Genomic DNA, 21,563 nt, shown 5'->3' on the forward strand with positions numbered 1-21,563 from the left:
CACCCAGGCACCCCTCTTCTTTCAACTTGAAGCCTCATGTTGCTATTTAACTTATCATGTATTTATGTGTTTTCTACTCCACTAAAGAGTTAATTAAACCCTTATGAAGTAGGGACTTTCTCTTGCTCATCTCGGTACCCACCCCCAGGGCACCGCCCAGTAGCTGGGGCTCCCCCGGATGCTCATACAGTTCACCAGCGTTCGTCTGCAGGCCTTGGCCTTGACGGCTAACATCTACTGAGCGCTTACCATGTGCCAGCACCCTGTAGTAAGGATTTCATATACTTCAAGGGTTCTCAGTGTTAAATAACAAATAGTCAACTGAATAAATTTTAAAGATCTAATGGGCTTTATTAATGGATTCATGAAACAGGCAGAATCCCATCTATCAGAGAGCTCCAAAGGGCTACAGAAAGACAGATTTTTAAGGACAGGGCAAGGAAGTAAAAAAACAAAACAAAACAAAAAACACAGAAAAACGGATTGTTTCAGGTGCGGTCACCTTCCTTTGGGGATAAAGGGGGTTTCATAGTTGAATTACTTTATCTTCCTTTGGGGGATAAAAAGGGCCCATGGAACTGATTACCTTAATGTGATGACCAGAAAATCCTTGAGAGACTCATTAAAAGTTATATTCTTTGGGGGCAGCTGGGTGGTCAGTTGGTTGTCTGAGTGTCTGACTCTTGATTTCAGCTCAGATCATGAGCTCAGGGTAATGGGGTTGAGCCCCGGGTCAAGCTCCATGCTGGGTGTGGAGCCTGCTTAAGAGTCTCTGTCTTCCTGTCCCTCTGCCCCTACCCTCCCTAAAAAAAATAATAAAATAAAATAGTTATATTCCGTGAGGGGTGTTACCTGCAGTTAGGTTAGGTATTAAATCTTGGTTTACTGACTTGAAGTCTTAACCTAAGTGACACCATTTTGGGCCTGAGAATTTCTTGTTAACGTCAGCCCTGGTTACTCATTAAAATATATGGAGGAGTTTCTAAAACATGCCAACACCCTGATTCCACCCTAGACCAAGGAGATCAGAATTTCCAGAGGTGGGGCCAGAACACTAGTGAGTTTAGAAGTTGCTCTGGTGGTTCTAATGTGCAGCCCAAGTTGAAAAATCACTGGCATAGATGGTCCTGTTTAATTCTCCCGTCAATGAGTTAAGTATGATCATAACCGATGAAAAAAAGCTGAGGCACAAAGGGACCAAGCATCTTGACCAGGTTCACGTTACTCTTTTTTTTTTTTTTTTTAAGATTTTATTTATTTGACAGACAGAGATCACAAGTAGGCAGAGAGGCAGGCAGAGAGAGAGGAGGAAGCAGGCTCTCTGCCAGGCAGAGAGCCTGATGCGGGGCTCCATCCCAGGACCCTGAGATCACGACCCAAGCCGAAGGCAGAGGCTTTAACCCACTGAGCCCAGGTGCCCCACAGTTCACATTACTCTTAATCAGTGAAGCAGGATTAGGAACCTAATGAGGCTGGCTCTACAAACCACAGCTTTCTTCACGGGGCTCTCCCGACTCCCAGGCAATAAGGAAATCCCGAGCTAAAACCCCTGGCAAAGAGGGTCTATGTAGATGTCCCCAGCCTTCTACAGTGACTTTGATCATCATAAAAGAAAAGGAGCAAAAGCACAGCAAATCCTTTCTGTTTTAAAAGTGGTACCTCTCGCAGTACCTCTCTGAGCCTTAATTCCCCGTGATGGTATGCAGTCAAGTTTGCAGGAGTACTGGGCAGGTGGTCTATAGACTGCAGACTGTAGACCCACTTAAAGAACATAAAGGGTTATTTCCCATGCCTTAGTTTCTCATCTCCATCTTAGAGGGAGGAAAACCAGCTCAGACCTGGAAGAGCCAACACTTAACCCTTGACCTGACGGACCCAGACCCCATCTGTGAGGAGCAAACTCCCTAATGAGACATTGCAATCAGTCAAGAACCGTCTTGCAAAATGGGATTAGCGATGGAATCTGTGGTGATGGCCAGAGAAATCAGGCTCTCTGTAAAAAGCAATGTTTTACAAATGGATGTAATAGTGGCTGCTGGGGGCCGGGGGTGGGGCACGGGGTGGGGTGGGGTGGAGCTTACTCTTCCCTCCCACACCTCCCTTGTTCCCAGGCGATCTCTGTCTCATCCTGGCTTTGTTCCAGGGGCTAAAGTGAAGATGGAAACACAGGCTTGTTTCAGAGAGAACCTGGCACTTCTGGTTCTCAGTCGATATTCGTGTGCCAGTCCCTCAGCCTTGTTCCCTCTTCATCCCTCCCCATACCTACCACAAGCCCGGCACACAGTAAATGCTCACTAAATGTTTGTCCGGATGAATAAATGAGTCCTGTGGAGGAGGGTAGGGCATGGAGAAAGACACAGCGCCCTCCCTTCCTGCTGAGGCCAAGGGCCACCTACAGCACCACAGGGCAAGGGGCCTTGAACACCTTTGCCTTCGCCTTGATCCAGCTTGGTGCCCTGTTTCTCCCCTTGTGACCGCCTTTCCCACCGAGGGCCCTTTGGACCTGACCCTCAGGCTTTCTTCTGTGATTTGACCCTTTGTTCCTTCTACCACAATGAGCTGCCTCAGCTCCGGAACCCCCCAGGGTCCAGCCATCACCAAGTCAAGCCCAGGCTCTGGGCTTGCCTGGGGCCACAGAAGGTCTCACAGGACTGCTGACAGTGTGGGCAGGGGAGGCCAGGAGCCCATGAGAGGGGAGTGACTCCAGTGGGTAAGATGTACCGACCACCGCAGTTCCCAAGCATCTCCCTCATTTGTCCCTACCATTCAAGAACTAGCTATAAAAGATAATTCTTTAAAAAAAATTTTTTTTCATTACACATTATACACATAATGTATTAGTAGCCCCAGGGGTACAGGTCTGTGAATCGCCAGGTTTACACTTCATAGCACTCACCATAGCACATACCTTCCCCAATGTCCATAACCCAACCACCCAACAATCCTTTTTATAGACGACCAGTAATCCACATGGGAACTCAGCCTCATCAACAATCTACTCATACACTGTGGCCGAACAAAAGCTTGGGCTATGGAGTTGGGCTATCTGGGGTTCAAATCCCAGCTCTACTGCTTACGATGTTTGACTTGATGTGCCTCAGTTTCCTCTCCATAAAATGGGACAATACTCCCTTTGTCATAAGAAGGTATGTTGGCACATATTTTATTGATTATTTCTGTTATTAAAAATTTAAAGCATGAGCAGACACTTCTCCAAAGACATACAAATGGCTAACAGACACATGAAAAAATGTTCATCATCATTAGCCACCAGGGAAATTCAAATCAAAACCACATTGAGATACTACCTTACACCAGTTAGAATGGCCAAAATTAACATGACAGTGAACAACAAGTGTTGGCGAGGATGTGGAGAAAAGGGAACCCTCTTCCACTGTTGGTGGAACGCAAGCTGGGGCTGTCACTTTGGAGAACAGTGTGGAGATTCCTCAAGAAATTAAAAATAGAGCTTCCCTATGACCCTGCAATTGCACTACTGGGTATTTACCCCAAAGATACAGATATACTGAAAAGAAGGGTCATCTGTACCCCAATGTTTATAGTGGCAATGGTCACAATCACCAAACTGTGGAAAGAGCCAAGACGCCCTTCAGACGAATGGATGAAGATATGGTCCATATATACTATGGAGTATTATGCCTCCATCAGAAAGGATGAATATCCAACTTCTGTATCAACATGGATGGGATTGAAGATTATGCTGAGTGAAATAAGTCAAGCAGAGAGAGCCAATTATCATATGGTTTCACTTACTTGTAGAACTTAAGGAATAACATGGAGGACATTAGGAGAAGGAAAGGAAAAGTGAGTTGGGAGAAATTGGAGAAGGAGATGAACCATGAGAGACTGTGGACTCTTGAGGGTTTTAGGGGGGAAGGGGATGGGAAGTGGGGTGAGCCTGGTGGTGGGTATCAAAGGGGGGCACATACTGCATGGAGCACTGTGTGTGGTGCATAAACAATGAATCGTGGAAGACTGAAAAAATAATGTTTGGTAAAATAAAAATAAAAATTTAGAGCAATACCCAGCTGAATGTTCCAAGGAAGGATGTATTGGTGAAAGAAAGAGAGAGAAGGGAACAAAATCAATTGAGCACCATCTTTGCACCCTCTCCCCCCTCAACCTGGCCCTCTTTCTTTCTTTTTTTTTTTTAATTTTTTTTTTTTAATTTGATCACAAGTAGGCAGAGAGGCAGGCAGAGAGAGAAGAGGAAGCAGGCTCCCCGCTGAGCAGAGAGCCCAATGCGGGGCTCCATCCCAGGACCCTGGGATCATGACCTGAGCTGAAGGCAGAGGCTTAACCCACTGAGCCACCCAGGCGCCCCCCTGGCCCTCTTTCTTGTTCTACCAGTTGGATCCACATGAGGGTTCTCAAACATTCCTTGCTCTCTCTGGGCTAGCAACAATCCTACACTCTGTCTCCTCCCTCTCTCTCCCATCTTGCCTTGTTGTCTGTCAGGTTACCAGCTGTGCTCCCTGGACCTTCTGTACCACCCCAGACTCGGCTGGGTGCCCACTCACCCCAGTCCTGCACTCTTCCCCGTGTGGCTCCTTCTACACCATATAGCCCTCTTTCTCCTACTGTTCCCAAAGCCGTGCCCTCGTGTTAGGCATGGTGCCTAGTACAGACCTATGGTGCCATGGAAGGAATCAAGGAACAGATGAACTTAGCCTGGAGGTCAGGCCTGGCGAGTCCTTGCCTATATTCTTGATTGATCCCCAGCATGTTCTCATCCACATCTTAGCCCAGCCTTCTGAGAGGTGGAAACCAGGAAGAAAAGGGAAAAATCTAGAAGGAAAGATACAAATGCAGCTCTTCCCTTTTCCCTTTCTACCCCACCACCCCCTGCCTTTGCACTGGGCCTGTTTAATTCAAAACCACTTCAACCTTAAAGAAAACTTACAAGAATAGCACAAAGAACTTGTTATCCCCTGAAGCATCTGCGAGCAGGTGGCTGAATGATGTCCAATCGCCTTAAGTACTTTTTTGTGTATTTCCTGCAAACAAAGGTCTTCTCCTGTGTAACCACACACAGCCACCAGACACAGGAAATTAACATCAATACACCCAACCCTCAAACCCTATTCCAGTTTTGACTTAAATTGTCCCTTTATTGCCAAAAGATCTAGTTTAGAATCACAGCATGTACTTAGATTTTATGACTAGGATGGTTCCTCAGTCTTTCCTTGACTTTTATGACTTTGAAACTTTCTGAAGATTACGTGTCAGGTAATTCTATGAAATGATTGAGCTTGTCTGATGCTTCCTCAGGATTAGATTCAGGTTACAGGTCTTCCTTGGGAATATCATAGACGTGACACTATGTTCTTCTCATTGCATCCTATCAGGGGGCTTGCAATTTAAACTTAAATTTGTCCCATCACTGGTGTCTGCTAGAAGTTCCTGTTCCTCATTATCCATTTGGGGGGCAGAGACTTGGGAATGATATGAGCATCTCGTTCCTTATCAACCTTTCCAAATTTCTTTGTTGGTTTGTTTACTCATTCATTCATTGAAGTGGCACATGTATTGACTTGTGTCAGACAGCCCCGGCTCTCCAATTTATTGAATGGGCCACGACCCATGACGTTACTTTTACCACTCTGTGGGAACGGACATCCCTTGCCTGTTTGTACTTGGTCTTCCTCCTGATGTTAGATTTTAAAGTTTTTCTTTTCCCTGGTCTTGAGGGTTGAAATTTAACATGACTATTTTGTTTTATGTGGTTTTTAATAGCACTTCATATTCTGTATGGGAATTGGCAAGGAGCAGACAAGCAAACGGAAAGCAGACCCAGCGAGACTGAAACCTAATAGGGCTTCAAGCTTTATACCGGGTTTCAGAATGTACCGGTTTTGTCCTAACGGCCCCGAAACTGGAATTCACTTGCCAAGGATGAACTGCTACTTTTGTCTGAGAAGCATGTATGTGAGTTCTTCATTTTATTGCAAATGTAAAGCAATAATCACAACAACAGTCATGTGGCCATTTATAGAACTTCTAGACCAGATGTTGTTCTTAAGCACTTTCATCTTCATGTGAATCCAAGAGGCAGGTACTATTATTATCCCCACTTTACAGGGGAGGCATCTGAGGCACTGGGAACTTTTAAATTTTTTTCAATTTTAAAAAATTTTTATTATGTTCAGTTAGCCACCATACAGTACATCATGAGTTTTTGATGAAGTGTTCCATGATTCATCAGTTGTGTGTAACACCCAGTGCTCACTACTGCACGTGAGGCCCTGGGAATTTAAAATGACTTGTCTAATGTCATTAGTTAGGTGGCGAAACCAGAATTCAGTCTCAGGTTAAGGAGTTGAGCTTGGGTTTCTGGGCTCTAGCAGCAGCCAACATCTAGAAGTCAATTATAGTTTCTCTGTGCTACAATTCCCTCCTGACACTCCCTAAGCTTTCAACAATGTCTTACTAACCTTTGTGGTTTGGCCTTAGGTGTGACGTGGAGTACCAAGTGACAGGGCTCCAAGTAGGGAGCAAAGTTGGGGAGAAATTGCCCGAGGAATGGATCCATAGTCTAGCCCTAGGTAGACGGTTGTAGTGGCAAGCAATAGCCTGGAGGTTTTGATGTATATGTAATCATTCCCTGAAGACTCCCCATAATTCTTGGGTGGTCACTATGGCAGAAGCCTGGTGTATCTGTAGTTCAGGAAGAATTAGCTCTTAATTAATAATCTTCAAAAACCACTTTCTATTTAAAAAGATGTAGAGCCCCCCTCTTTGAGGAGTCAGGCCCCGGGAGCCCATGTTGGTTCTGTTCAGAGTGTCTTGTCATTCCCAGCGCTAGCTGGATAAAGCTGTAGATCATTCTTCCTTCAAACCATGACTTGGGAGCTAGGATCCAGGATGTCTGCCAAATTTTTCCTTGGGATGGATTCTTCTTTAGCATAACACCTGTCACAGTTGTTGACCAAGGAAGAAGGAAAGGTGTCTTCCATCCCAGTATCCAAAGAGATGGGTACAGAGATACGCAGGAAGTGTGTTATTGCCTCCAGCGTCCCCGCTACGGAGGCATTGTCAAAGAGGACCATGGATGGAACACGCGATAGGTACAAGTAGGATCCAAGTGAGACCATTGAAAGCCACACACAAAAAAGCAAAGGTAGAGACATCTGATCCGGGAAGTCGGTTTACCTAGCAACACAGCTGGTGTGAAGGAAGAGCTCTCCAAGCAACGTGGAACAGCGGGGCCTGTTCGAGCACATTCTGACTCATCAGATTTCTACGTGGAGACACAGATGTGTTTAATTTTATACATTGAGAACAATTTGCACACTGTGATCATGCACAAACCCAGCTGCCTGAACCACAGAAGCATGGGAGATAGGAAGAGAGTGAGTGGGAGACCTGGCTGCCATCCCTAGGGCTCTGTCTGGCCTCCCCATTCCAGAGCCGCAAGACAAGACTCAGCCCTGTGGCTTCCATCTGGGGCTGTGGCCCAGTCACCCACCGCTCACTACTCCCCCATTTTTTCTGCACTCTGGAAGGCTCTTCTGGGTAGCTGGGACTTTTTCAGAGTCTGGGTATAATTATCACAAAACATCCTCTGACTTCAGGAAAAAAAAAAAGGAAGGACGGACCTTGGACGATGTAGGAGGTGGTAGTTAACCACTCCTGTACCCAAAACTGCAATTAGAGAAAGTCTGAGGTCATCGTTCATCACGCCGATTTAGGTTTTGAAAGGAAACCAAATGATGAATATAATGATTATTTCTGTTTCTGCTTCCCCCTCTTTTTCTCCTAAGAAAATTGGCAATAGCACTAAAGTCAAATTAAACATCTGTTTGAAAAATAAGCCGGAGTGCCGATGACAGCTTCCTTGGACTTACAAAAGCACCACAGCTGTCAAACTCTGAATTAACAAGATTTTCATTTATGAATAGCAGAGAAGTAAGATAGAAGGGAGCTTTTGCTCCTATTTTCCTGGCTGCCAGGGCCTGTGTGATGCGAAATGTTTGGGAAATGCCCAGGGAAAAACGGAACTGCCATCGGCCTGTACTAATCAATCATGGAAGGAGCGGGGAATGTTCTTTCTTTTTACGCCATCTCATTTCTCCATCAGCTTTAGGTTGAGTGTTGTCTCTGGCAAGCAGGCTTCCAGGGAGGCTCATGGTTCAGGGGCAAGTCTCTGCTTCGTAGCTGAAAATGAATGGTGGTGGAGATGTGGGTCTCTTCGGAGGAAGAGGCACCGAGGACCCTGGCTTGCCATCCGTATCATCCACTTCTCCGGAGGGTTTCAGCCCCCGTCCCTTCCAGCTGCAGTAACGAATGCCCGGGTCTGTATGACTTGGTTATAGGACTGCTCCATACAGGGTGCGAACGATCTCATCAAGCCATTTTGCTGATGGGGTAGAAGATGCTAACCTGTTTCATACTTCATGACCCTGAAAGCCAAAGTAGATATGGAACCGATTCTTTGTCCTTTTCTACCCTTGTCCCCGAGTCATCTTTGTCCTTCTCAGGGATGGGGTATGGCTCAGGAGTGGAGCGACACATCTCTCGCGTCTACCACCCAGTTTAAAAAAACAGACTAAGTATAAGTAGGTGTGATACCAAGGGGTACTTTTTCACCGTTGCCCAAACGTTTCTAGTTTGATGCTTTGATTATTCCGTGTTAAAAATGCCGATGGGGATAAACAAATTGTGGTATAGACAGATAATGGAACATCACTCAGATATATAAAGGAAGGAGTACCGATACTTGGCTACGATTTGGCTCAAGCTCAGAAACACTAAGCTCCGGGGGGAAAAAATCCAGATGCAGGAGGCCGCCTATTGTGTGATTCCATTTATCTGATCGACAGGTGAATCCATAGACAAATGCAGATTGGGGGTTGCCAGGGGCCACAGGCAGGAGAATGGGGAGAGACTGCTTAACGGGGAGGGGTTTTATGCCAGAGCAATGGCAATGTTTTGGAACTAGACAGAGGGCGTGGCGGTACAACAGGGTGAATGTACGAGATGCCACGAAACTGATGCCTTCAAAATGGTTAATTTCACGTTACCTGAACTGAATCTTAGCCTTTTAAAAAAATGTCCACGGGTCAAAATCTTATGCGTTGATCCCACCCTGGCTGGGGCAAAGAAGGTATCAGCAGCTCTTGCTCCATCAGTAGGGGAGGACTAAAAGCTGTCTTACTGTGGGAGACGTGGGGCCCTGATGCGCCATGGGGACGAGCTGTGTACGCCCCCGGCCCCTCGCAACATTGGCACCATCCATAGAGCAGGGCTTCAGGGTTCCATCTGAATGTCAGTCTACTGCTGTGCCTGGAGCTTGTCTGCAGCCTACACTTCCTGTTTAATGCTTGCCAGTTCCCCCCCAGGCGGCTGGATCCTGCACCTGGCACTCCAGCTGCTGAATCTGACTGCTGCCATTGGACCGCTCTCCTGGAACCGCACCACTGCTGGCCTCCCAGGAACTCCTGGCATCTGGATTCTATCCGATAGATGGTAGGTCTTTAGGCATCGAAGTCTTCCTAAGCCGAGCACAGGTTGCCCTTTTAGCCATTGCCTCTAACTTTCCGAGTGCTGTTCCAGGATCAGCCACTTCAAAAGGCTCGGGGGTTCCCAGCTCTGCTCTGGCTACTCCTGGCTTCCTCCCCTGTGGGGTCCTGCTGATGCCCCAGCCAGCCCGTGGGAGAGCCTCCCCTGACTTATAACAAAGATGTGGTAGTTCTTCTCAATACCTCACACCAGAAAAATTGTGGGGGAAGCTGCACCCCAGGTCCTCCTAACGCTGCCAGCTTCCTCTAAACCATACACAGTCATCTCATGTGGGCTTCCTCTGTTATTTCCTTCTAAGATAAAAAGGTTTGGTGAGCTCTATGAAGTTACACAGTATTATGAGTGTTCCCTAATTCCTCCTTAATACCCAGCCTCTCTTCCCACGAATAAGCCTTTCCCTTGCCAGGTGCAGAGTTTGTTTCCATTTGCCAAATGACAATTAGTTTCCTCCCTCAGGAAACAACATTCAGCCCCCCTCCACAACCCCTGCCTCCAACCCCCCAACAGAGAGTCCCCTACCTCCAGGTTTACAGAAGGGGCTCTGAACTCACAGATCTCACAGACCAACTGAGGCGAGAGGCAGAAGGTAGGTGGGGGTTGGTTGAGCTCAGTCAGGGTAGTTCAGTGGTGTTTCGTTAACAAGAAAGGTTCTGGAATCAGGTGGAAGTGGGCTTAAGTCCCCGCTGCTTTATTACCCTGAATATGAACTCTCTAAACCTTGATTTTTCTCAGCAACAAAATCAGAAAACCCTACAGAGAAAAGAGAGAAGACCCCAGAGGCTTTTGCAGGAATTAAGTGAGAGAAGGCACACAGTGTACGTAGCCCGGTGCTTGGTGAGGAATATGAGCTACTCGTGCCATGAGGCACACTACTGATGCATCGGGCACCTCTGGACACCCGCCTCCTCTCAACCTCCCACCCCAGCTCTGATCCCAGTCACGGGGTAGCCCTGACCAGCTCTGCCCTACCACATCTGCAGGATGCACACTTCGTCCGCCTGGGGCGCTCTTGCTTCCTGTCCCTGAGCTTTGCGGATGCTACAGCCCAAGTGCAGAGTATGTCAGTCCTCACATGCGCTGCAACCCAGAAGACCCGAGTTCATGTTTGTGGGGCCAATCTTGATCAATGGAGGATGGAAGCCAAAGGATAATGGCCTCGCCCTCTATCCCTGGGCACACTGTTCTGAGACATGTGTCATAAGGGCTCTCAAAAGTTTCCAGTGGGATCAAGCACCAGTTGCCTACAGTGATGGGCAAGTTAATAACACTTTACTCAATCCTGCCCTCCCTACCACCCCCTTCCCCTGCTCCTTGGGATTACCTCCCAAATAAACTACCTGAATACGAGCCTTTGACTCTGCGGAAAAAACAAAAAACAAAAAACAAAAAACAGCTTTTTTCGGAGAATCTGGAAAAGGATTTAGCACTGGGCTACACATTAGAGCATTTTCTAGAACATACCAGAGAAAAAATATTTTACAGTGGCAACGTCTCAATTCTGTTGCTATAGCATGAAAGCAGCCCTAAACAATACATAAATGAATGAATGTGGCTGTATTCCAATAAATCTTTATTCACGAAAACAGGCAGTGGGCTGGATTTGCCAACCCTCGCACCAGGGCCACAAAGAGGAGTAAAACTGATTCTCCTCTTGAGACTCAGTCTCAGCCTCTAGACATGAGGCTGTCCAGGTGACTAAAAAAAAATCACAAAGGGTCTTGGACACCACCACGCTAATTGTATTTTTTGGCAATGGGCGACACTGAATAAGTTCTTAGATCTTGTAGCAGCTGCAGCTGGACACAGGTGATGAAATTGGGCAAGATATGTGTTGCTTCTTTTAAACATTCATGTACAACCCAGTCCTGCCCACGGGGCTACCTCCTCTGTACCCTTGGGAGTGATACTTGTATTACCAAACTTCCCACCTGGGACTGTATCCACAGGGCAAAGCTTCCTTATCTGATACCCCCAAGGCCAGGTGCATTTCAGAATTCAGAATATTTTTGGATTTCGGAAAGACAATGCAATGCAAATTCCATATATTTTGTAATATTTTCTATCAGGGTCTGGGGCAGTCTCCACACATGAATATTTACACTAAAGACCACGAACAACTTCAAGTCAGTTCAGAGCAGGTCGGGGTCCTCAACGAGTTAAAAAAAAAAAATCATTTGGATGTTAGAGCCTCTTGGATTTCCAAATTGCAGATGAAAGACCATGCACCTGATCTGTTTTGCGTGTGACATCCTCAGTCAGCCTCTGAGTCCTCAATGCCTACACCCAGGAGGTGCTCGCTAAATGTTACCAAGAGAATGAGCAGATGGGCCTGGCTGGAGCACAGGGTTCACGGAGGGATTCAGGGCAAGAAGATGCTGATCAGGGACTCTGGTAAAGGACATGGGGAGACTTAAATGTTCTGATTAAAATTCTAGACTTTATCTTGAAGGTGACGGAGAGCCCTGTTCAGCTTTGAGAGGTGAGGGGTGTGCCTCAGCGATGCATGGGGACAGGAAGTCTTACTCCAGTGGCAGGAGCAGAGGGCAAGGAACCAGAGTGAGCAAAGAAGTGGTTTTTGTAATACTGGGGCAAGAAGTGTCTGCGGATGAGGCCACAAATAGGAAGCAAGTGTGAGCCAGAAGAGACAGATCTGACAACTAACAGTGTAGGGGGAGAGAGTGAAATCAGAGTTGAACTTGACCCAGGAGCACGGATCTGCGATGGTAGAATGCAGATTTCATTGGAATCTGGACATCTGATCGGATCTGGAGCCCTGATCTTCTGTTTAAATCCCAGCTCAGTCATGTACCCTGTGATCTTGGGCAAGTCACTAACTCTTTCCTGTGCGCCTCAGTGTCCTCTGTAGTATCTGCTTCAGAGGGTGGCTATGAGGATTACCTAAGTATTTGTAATGCCCCTAGAACAGGGCTAGGCTCTTGGTACTCCCTGGACCCTGTACCAGCCCCTGTTTCATAAGATGGAATTTCCCAAATGGTTCACCAAGTGACTATCTTCTCAGGAGCTGGAGGACCCACATCTCAGACCCTCCCGGAAACTTACGAATGGGTGTGAGAAACCCAGTAATACATGTAGGTAATAAAGGTAATAAATATAAGAAAAGAGAAGATTACTTCAGGGGACAAAACGTTCGTCAGATTTAGGGAGACGAGATTTCCCCCTGGTGGGGTCTGTACACAGCCATTCTATCCACAGGGGCCCTTTCTGTCCCCCGGTTGCTACTTTGCCATCCTGTTTACAGCATTCTGGCAGCCATGCAGCATGCTGGGGCGACGTTAAGTGCTGGGTCATTCATTTGTAGGGAGAAGGCTATAAGGAGGTCTGCCTGGAAAGCCTGTAATTTAGAAATGTTCAAATCTTTGCATCCAAATGGAAAATGGAAATGGTGTCAGGTTTGTGCCAAAAGAAAAGTCGTAATTGCTATGTGCTTCTCCGCCTGCCCTCCTGGGCAAAGGAACACAACTAACCAAGCAGGCTTCAGAGCTGTCACCCGCAGACATTCAGCAGACCTTGCACCTTATTCAACCGGGAATAGTATCCAAACACCGCAACACAAATGCTCCTTTTTGCAAGGGAGGGTGCTGTAAGAATGCCGGCATCTCCCCTTTCATCTGCCCTGAGCCTGGCTGCCAGATTTAAGTGTCCTTCCTAACTTTTTCCTCCCAGCATGTCAGTCCACTGTTTAATAACCACTAATGGTTCCCTGGTTCCTCTTGAATCAAATTCAATCTCTTCATCTTGACACTAGAAGACCTCCAGGGCTTAGCAACAGATTTTGGCCCCCAAAGACCTTCTCATCTCACAGTCTGTCTCCCTGGGGCTGCCATGCTTCTTCTCACCTCAGTTCCCCTAGATCCACCCCTGTCACCTGGAATAACCTCGTCCTTCTGTGCATTTATCCAAACCCTACGACAGCCTTCAAGATACACTAACTTTCCGAGAAGCTCTGGTGCTCCCATTTTTCCATTCCTCACTCATCTGATTTCTGACTAACCGCGTTTAATTTGTCCCCAGTGACTGCTTTTCTTGGGCTTACTAACCTTTGCATGCATATTTTTATTTATACCACAACCAGATCGAAAATACCTTGGAAGTCAGGATCATTGTTTATCTTGTATCTTTCCTGAGCTCTGGGCGCAGGGCAGGTACACAGGGAACACTGGTTGGCCAGTTCCCCAAATACTGCCTTCTATGTGAAAAGAAGGAAACTTTCTCACCTAGATCAAGAGTTCCTTCTTGGGGCACTTGGGGGGCTCAGTCAAGTAAGTGTCCAATTCTTGATTTCAGTTCAGGTCATGATCTCAGGGTTCCTGTGTCCCGTATCCATTCTGGAATCTCTGTCTCCCTCTCCCCCATCCCACTCTCTCTCCCCCTTCTCTTAAAAAAAAAAAAAAAGAGAGAGTCCTTCTTAACTCAGTTGAAGTATCAATTTGAAACCTGTACTTCCTGTTATACTTAAAAAGTAAAATACCATAGAATCCCCATTAAAATCAAGAATGAGCAGGAACACCACTATTTAATGGTCTACTAGAGGTGACAGATAATAAACTAAAACATAAAAAGGAAACACAAGGTATACTTATTCATAATTTCCCAAAAGAATAAATGAACAAGCCATTAGCACTATCAAGTGAGTGCAACAGTGTCCAAATTCAAACTCAGAAAATAAGAATCAATGGCTTTCCTAAACACAAGCAATCAATAATTAGAATGTATAACAGGAACAAAAAAGGAGCCCATTCCCTAAAGCACTAAAACTATAAAATACCCTAAGAGGGAAAAGCCAGACAAGAATGTGCAATCTCAATGAAGAAAAATCACAGTACTTTACTGAAGGAATAAAAGACCTGAATAAATAGGGGATATTCCATATTTCTGACTGGGGAAAAATATTGTAGGGATGCTGACATCTCCCACACTGAACTATTAATTCGATGCAACCCCATTCAAAATTCCAATAGAAGTTTTATTAAACTACAACAAACTTATTCTACGATTTGTCTGGAACTATGAATCTGCCTGAATGGTCATGAACATTTTGAACCAGAAGATTAATGGGCGATGACTTGCTATCAAAATACAAAATAAAATTGTGCTATAAAATGGTGTGGGTTTTGTGCAGGAATAGATAAAAAGACCTGCAGAACAGATGAAGTAGCATTTCAAGCAACTGGGGAAAGGACAAACATTCAATAAACGGATGTGGGATAACAAACTAGCCATTTTGAGAAACAGAAGTAGATTTTCATTTCCCATCTGTGCTGGATATCTTTGTTATTTTGTTTTGTTTTTGTTTTTCCCCCTGGATACCTTCTCAAAAAACAAAACAAAACAAAAACAAACAGGAAAAAAACCAACAAAAGAAAGGAAGAACACAAGACTTTGGAGTTAAATGGACATGTGACTCAAGAAATTCGCCTAATTTTCCTGGGATCTCCTCTGTAAAATAGAAGTAGTTAGGATGATTAAATCTGTTAAAACCTGCTAGATGCTGGGGCGCCTGGGTGGCTCAGTGGGTTAAGCCTCTGCCTTCGGCTCAGGTCATGATCTCAGGGTCCTGGGATCGAGCCCCGAATCAGGTTCTCTGCTCAGCAGGGAGCCTACTTCCCACCCCCCTCTCTCTGCCTGCCTTTCTGCCTACTGTGATCTCTGTCTGTCAAATAAGTAAATAAAATCTTAAAAAAAAAAACCCATAACCTGCTAGATGTGCCTGCTGAGTTCCTGGTATGGAGAAAGTACTGGTTGACCTTTTCTCTCTTCCATTTGGCCCGTGGAACCTCGAGGGCCAAGAATACATGTGGGTTGTCTATATATCCTGCCTGTCTGTGCACAAAGAAGCTCAGTTACATTTGCTGAAAGAATGAGCGACTGAACAAGCCACACTTGTCCACTGTTAATGGATAAACATATGTTCACATATGTTCATTGTTAACGGGTAAACAAGAGATGCCTTTCTGGCTTCTGCCGGGAAGATCAAACACTTCTGGTTTGTGAGAACAATAAGTCAAAAGAAAACCAGAGCTCTGGGCCAGCAGGATCAGAATTTTCAGAGCAGGAAGACTCACCACATAAATCTAACATTTTCCAACTTTCTTCTTCAGAGCCCCAGGCTCTGCGGAGTGAGTTTGCCGAGTGACCGGGCAGCCCAGGGCCAAAGTGTGGGTACCAGAAAGCCACGCCGGGAACCTGGTCTCCAGGCTGAGACACCGGATACACCAATGGACAAAAGGCAGGCCACGTGTGACCACAACAATAGAACTCTGACCCCCAAATTTGGCAGCAATCAGCCTGGAAACCACACACCCCTGAAGCGTCAGCCCAGAACATTTAGGACTTGTGAATGACCACCAGCTCCTTTAATTTTTTGCCTCCACTGTCTCCTCTATTTCCAACTCAGGACCAACAAGGGGAAGCCAAACATGCTCTCCAAACCAATCACACAAGATGCTCCACTTTTAGTTATCCTGCTTCCAGCCTCCCCAAGCTAATACCCTATCCTCCAATCAGAACATACCTGCAGTCTGCCCTTTTCTCCCCTAGAAAGCTTTCCCATTCCTCTCTGGTCTTGGAGTCCTTGCCAAATGCGAGTGGTAGCTATACTCCCTAGTTATACAGTCAGCACTCGATAAATAGCCCCCGTGTGTTCTCATTTAGGGGGCCTTTATTTCCAGGGGCCTTCTCCTGTATTTTAACTAAATACTCGATACGTGTTATGTACTGGGTGTATACATAAGATTTCATTTTTGGAAGTTTTACTGCTAATTCTTTTTTTAAAAAAAATTCACTGATACAGACTGATAACAAGAGACAATCTTCTCAAGGAATCTGAGTAAGCCCGTTCAGCTTGCATCGAACCAAGAAACAAAGGATATATGGACAGATGGCAGCACAGGGAGACTAGACAAAGACAAGGCTGGGCCTGGACAATAGACAGAGGCTTCCAGAGACCTCTATGGGCATTTTTTTTTTCTTTTTCCCATAAGCCAGTCACAGCTGCGTCCAGAAGCTGCAGGGACTAGACTGCCTTGTTGGAATGCCTACTTACCAGCCCCTCCCCAGAGCTGGGCTGGACTTAGTCACAGTTCTAAAATTGTAGAAATGTCCACCTGCCAGAGGGGCAAATATATAAAATAAGGCCTCAGGTGACTTAAATAAGAGAAGGATGGTTGGGAAAGTCCCAGCCCCTTATCTTCATGGGAAAATGGCTTCTTAGATGCTGAGATTGGAGCCTTGTCCATCTGCCTGTGACGATTTGCCTGTCTACAATCTTAAAATTCCCAATATCCCTCTATATGGTCTTTAAATCTATTTAAAATAGGTTATGGCTGCATTTCCCAAACTGGTGAATGTTAATATATGTCTCAGGAAAAAAAGGGAGTCCAATAAATTTGGGAAATTCTGGTGAAACCAATTTAAACACATTTCATTTGAGTAGGACTTCGTTAAACCTTGAATCTGCTAATGATAGTTGTGAATCTGCAAGAAGGGGATGGAGTTTACAGCATTTTCCAAACGTATTTAACTGCAGAAATTGGTTTCCTGCCCACCTATTTACATCTCCCTGAACATCACCCTATGGCATACCATTTTGGAAGCACAGGTCTGAGATAATGCTACCTTACATAGGAAAACTACGAGCGGGTTAACACCTCTTTTAAAAAAATTGTTTTTTATTAGAGAGATAGAGAATGTGTGCACACAAGTGGGTGGAGGGGCAGATGGAGAGTGAGAAGCAGAGAATTTCAAGCAGTCTCCGAGCTGAGAGCAAAAGCCCAATGTGGGGCTCGATCTCAGGACCCCAGGATCATGACGTGAGCCCAAACCAGGAGTTGGACACTTAACCGACTGAACCACCCAGGTGCCCCAAGTTAATACCTCTTATCATGTATTGTAACTCAACAAAGGGAGGGTTAGGAGACCAGGTAGGAAGTGGCACACGAGGGCAGTTTTGAGGACATGAGGAAGAAAATCAGACCATAAAGTAAGGCCAGAGACTAAGGAGGTTACATTTGGGTCCCCGGTCAGCCTAGCGCAATTTAAGGATAGTGGTGTTAAATTCCAGATGAAGGAAGTCAGAGAGCATCCTTACCTGATTTGTAACTTTTCTTAGCCAGCCCTAGTATCAATATCTCTAGAAGCTGGAGCGTGGCCAAGAGAATCACTGAATTTGAGAATCACTGAAATCTCTAAAAATAGAGATTTGGGCAAATGGTTCTTTTTACAGCATTGCATTAATGATGGCCTTTGACCCTATTTCAGAGTTAAAATAACTCTGGGGAGAGCGATGATGCCACTCACCTGATGCCCCAACAAAGCCACTTTTCCTTCTGCAACCCCACCATGAAGTCTGTGACAGACCACAGGGAGGGAGAATGAAGTGTTCCACGGACCCCTGGTTCACTTACTTGAGAATCACACAGCCTGTACCCGCTGGGGGCGCTATCCAGAACACCTGAATCCGTGTCCTCCGCCGTGGGGTGCTTTCCGTGACCGCAACGGGGCAGTTACTCATAAACTGTGTTTCTTCTTCATCTATGATCTGTGGAAAGTAAACACATTAAAATGCAACATCACTCTGGGAAGGCTCTTAAGTTTCTGAGTTGACACTTCCTCAATTTTATTTTTAAACCTGTTGTTTTGTGTTAGCAGCCCTATATCCCCTGACACCAGAATAGTGCCTGGCATAGAGCTCCAGTCAAAGCTTGTTGAATTAACATGAGGGCAATGATTTGGCACCTGTGCTCTGCTCTCTGGGACCAGGATCTGGTGTCAGCACTTTGAGGAGCAGGTCACTAGGTGATGGTCTTGCTTATTTCACTATCATAATGGCGTCCAGTTTCAGAGGAGGAGGAAGAGGAGGAAGAGGAGGAAGAGGAGGGGGAGGGGATAATCCAAAGCCAACACTCTCTAAATAGCTAAAATTTGCAATTCAGCTACAGTTTTATAACTTGAAATCGAAATGCTAAAAGAAAACACCCCTTTGGAGGAAGTCCACCAAAGTACATAAACTCTATCCCAGCTTTCCGGCACTATTTCCTTGGCAATCTCTATCTCCCGCGTTTGTGCACTGTGTCAGAGTTCTCCCAAGTTAACCATCAAGCTTTCCGCGGACACTGTGAAAAATCTGGTAGCCATTCCCATTCCCCAAGACTGGTTCAGCATTTCCCCTGAAATGCTGCCAGAACTTGCCTATCTCTCTAGTATTATTACAGACTATTAGACCTGGAAGGATCTCTCGGGGGGAATCATCTAAATCCAAGTGCCAACTTCAATTGATTGGTATATGCTGTGTCGTGAGTAGTGCTAATAACAATAACAGATAACATTTATTGTTTAGTAAGTGCTAGGCACTAAGCTAAGTGCTTTATCTGACTTACTCATTTAATCTTCAAATACAATTTAATAAGATGATAATATTCATATTGTATTTATTTTACTTTAAAAATTCATATTTCTTTTAGGATAGCAGGTAAAAAAAAACACAATGAAGTCACTCAAACTCCTTAGTTCTTCATATATTTATATCCCTGAATGAAGCAAAAGCAATCTTCTTTATATAGTTTTTATCTCAATATTCTTTATCCTACTCCCACTATCTATGCCCTTCTGAGTGTGTGTATACACATACACATACAAATGTTTATATAATTCATAATGTATATATAAAATATGTGTAATGTATATATAAAATATGTGTATGTATTATATATTATGTGTGTGTATATCTATACACATATACATATATATGTAACTTGAAGTTACATAGAATTGTTTTGTATTTTATTTTTTTTAAGATTTTATTTTTATTTATTTGACAGACAGAGATCACAAGTAGGCAGAGAAGCAGGTAGAGAGAGAGGAGGAAGCAGGCTCCCTGCTAAGCAGAGAGCCTGATGTGGGGCTCAAACCCATGACCCTGGGATCATGACCTGAGCTGAAGGTAGAGGCTTTAACCCACTGAGCCACCCAGGTGCCCCTGTTTTGTATTTTAATGTTTCTTTCACTTAATCTTACGTTTTTAAGATACAGGTTTCCCCCACTATCTGAAAAGTAGAGCATATCTATGAAATCTTTTGTAAGCTGGAATGGTATAAACTGAAGAAGCAATTACCATTAATTTATATGGAAAAATTTTTTAAGTGTTCCCAGACCCCAAAAATAACCTCTCTCCGGGTTTTCTGATACCTTAGGACACATCTTGCTAACAGATGCACAAAATAAATTAAGATAAAACACAGTTGCTCCCAGACACAGTTCAAAGCCATACAGGGCTTGAGGCTGAGATGCTGAGTGTAGTTTCTGGGGAAGGAGTTTGGCCGTATCTCTCTTGCTGTTTTGCACTGCCTCTAAACGGCTCACTGTAAAACAAAAGCTGAGTGCTATTTGCATTTTTTGCCCTTTTCATAAAAGTGAAAATCCTCTTTGGATTTCTTTCAGGTGGTGAAAACGGGTACTAGTGTAGGTCTTCCATACAAGCAAAGTGGCATAATATGAACTTTCAAGAAGTGGGGATACCTGTATGTCAAAGTTACTATATGTGAATGTAATTCATTGCTTCTGACTGTGGCCTACCGTTCTACTGCACCAGTCCATTCCCCCAGTGACGTGCAGTCAGCTGACTTCCAGATCTTTACCTCCACAAACATTGCTGCAATGAAGCTCTTCATGCTGCTCTGCTTGCGAACCCACATGAGAGCTTCTCAGTAATATAAACCATGTAGTGGGAGTTTCCCCCAGAGGTTCATCTTACTTTTGGAATTCTTCACTGAACAGAAATAACTTTCATCTAGTCAGATTCACCGATTTCTCTCCTATGGCTTGTACTTTTGTGGTCTTGCCTAAAAAACAGACCGCAAAGATATTTTCCAGTTTTTGGTTTTATTCTTTTTTTTTTTTTTTAAACCATTAGCTTTGTAATTTTACCTTCCACATATAGGTCTTCAATCTATTTAGAGTTTATTTTTTAATACAGTGGAGTAGGGTTCCAATTCCATTTTCTCCGCACTCTGAGCTGCTTTAAAAAAATAACTAAAAACGGGGCACCTGGGTGGCTCAGTGGGTTAAGCCGCTGCCTTCGACTCAGGTCGTGATCTCGGGGTCCTGGGATGGAGTCCCGCGTCGGGCTCTTTGCTCAGCAGGGAGTCTGCTTCTCTCTCTCTCTCTCTCTCTCTCTCTGCCTGCCTCTCTGTCTACTTGTGATCTCTCTGTCAAATAAATAAATAAATAAATCTTTTTAAAAAAATAACTAAACTTAATTTTTTAAGAGCAGTTTAGTTTTACACCAAAATTGAGCAGAGAATGCGGAGTTTCCATAGATTCCCTGGCCCCACACATGAACAACTTTCCCTATTATCAACGTCCAGCACCTGACTGGTACTTTTATTACAACTGATGAACCCACACTGACCCATCACCAGCACCCAAAGTCCAGAGTATACATGAGGGTTCACTCCTGGTGCTGTTTATTCTGTGGAGTTTGACAAATGATTAATAACGTGCATTCACCACTGAGATTTTATGGTATTATACTGAATAGTTTCACTGCTTTAAGGGGCACCTGGGTGGCTCAGTGGGTTAAGCCGCTGCCTTCGGCTCAGGTCATGATCTCAGAGTCCTGGGATCGAGCCCCGCATCAGGCTCTCTGCTCAGCAGGGAGCCTGCTTCCTCCTCTCTCTCTCTCTGCCTGCCTCTCTGCCAATTTGTAATCTCTGTTTGTCACATAAATAAAACCTTTAAAAAAAAAATCCTTGGTGCTCTGCCTGTTCATCCTTTCCTCCCTCCAACCCCTGACAACCAGTAACCTTTTATTATAATTGCTTTTTAGTTCCAGGAGGTTTTTTATTGATTCTTTCAGATTTTCCTATGTAGACAATTACGTCATCTGAGAAAAGAGTTTTATTTCTTCCTTCCCAATCTGTATACCTTTGATTTCCTTTTCTTGTCTTATTGCATTATCTAGAATTTCCAGTATAAAGGTGAAAAGTAGTGGTGAGAGAGGGTAT

At 44.9% G+C, this 21,563-nt stretch overlaps 1 protein-coding gene across 1 annotated transcript in view; it reads right to left on the bottom strand.

The window, feature by feature from the left end:
* The window catches only part of SPON1 (spondin 1), a 257,074-nt gene that overhangs the window by 165,870 nt on the left and 69,641 nt on the right, over positions 1–21,563 (bottom strand). Inside the window, exon 3 of the mRNA XM_004752023.3 lies at positions 17,967–18,100. Coding sequence (XP_004752080.1) covers positions 17,967–18,100 — 134 coding nt within the window. The remainder of the gene's footprint in view (positions 1–17,966; positions 18,101–21,563) is intronic.

This window comes from Mustela putorius, unplaced genomic scaffold (genome assembly GCF_011764305.1).
Source record: "Mustela putorius furo isolate JIRA1106 unplaced genomic scaffold, ASM1176430v1.1 tig00003859_pilon_pilon_pilon, whole genome shotgun sequence".
NCBI lineage: Eukaryota > Metazoa > Chordata > Mammalia > Carnivora > Mustelidae > Mustela > Mustela putorius.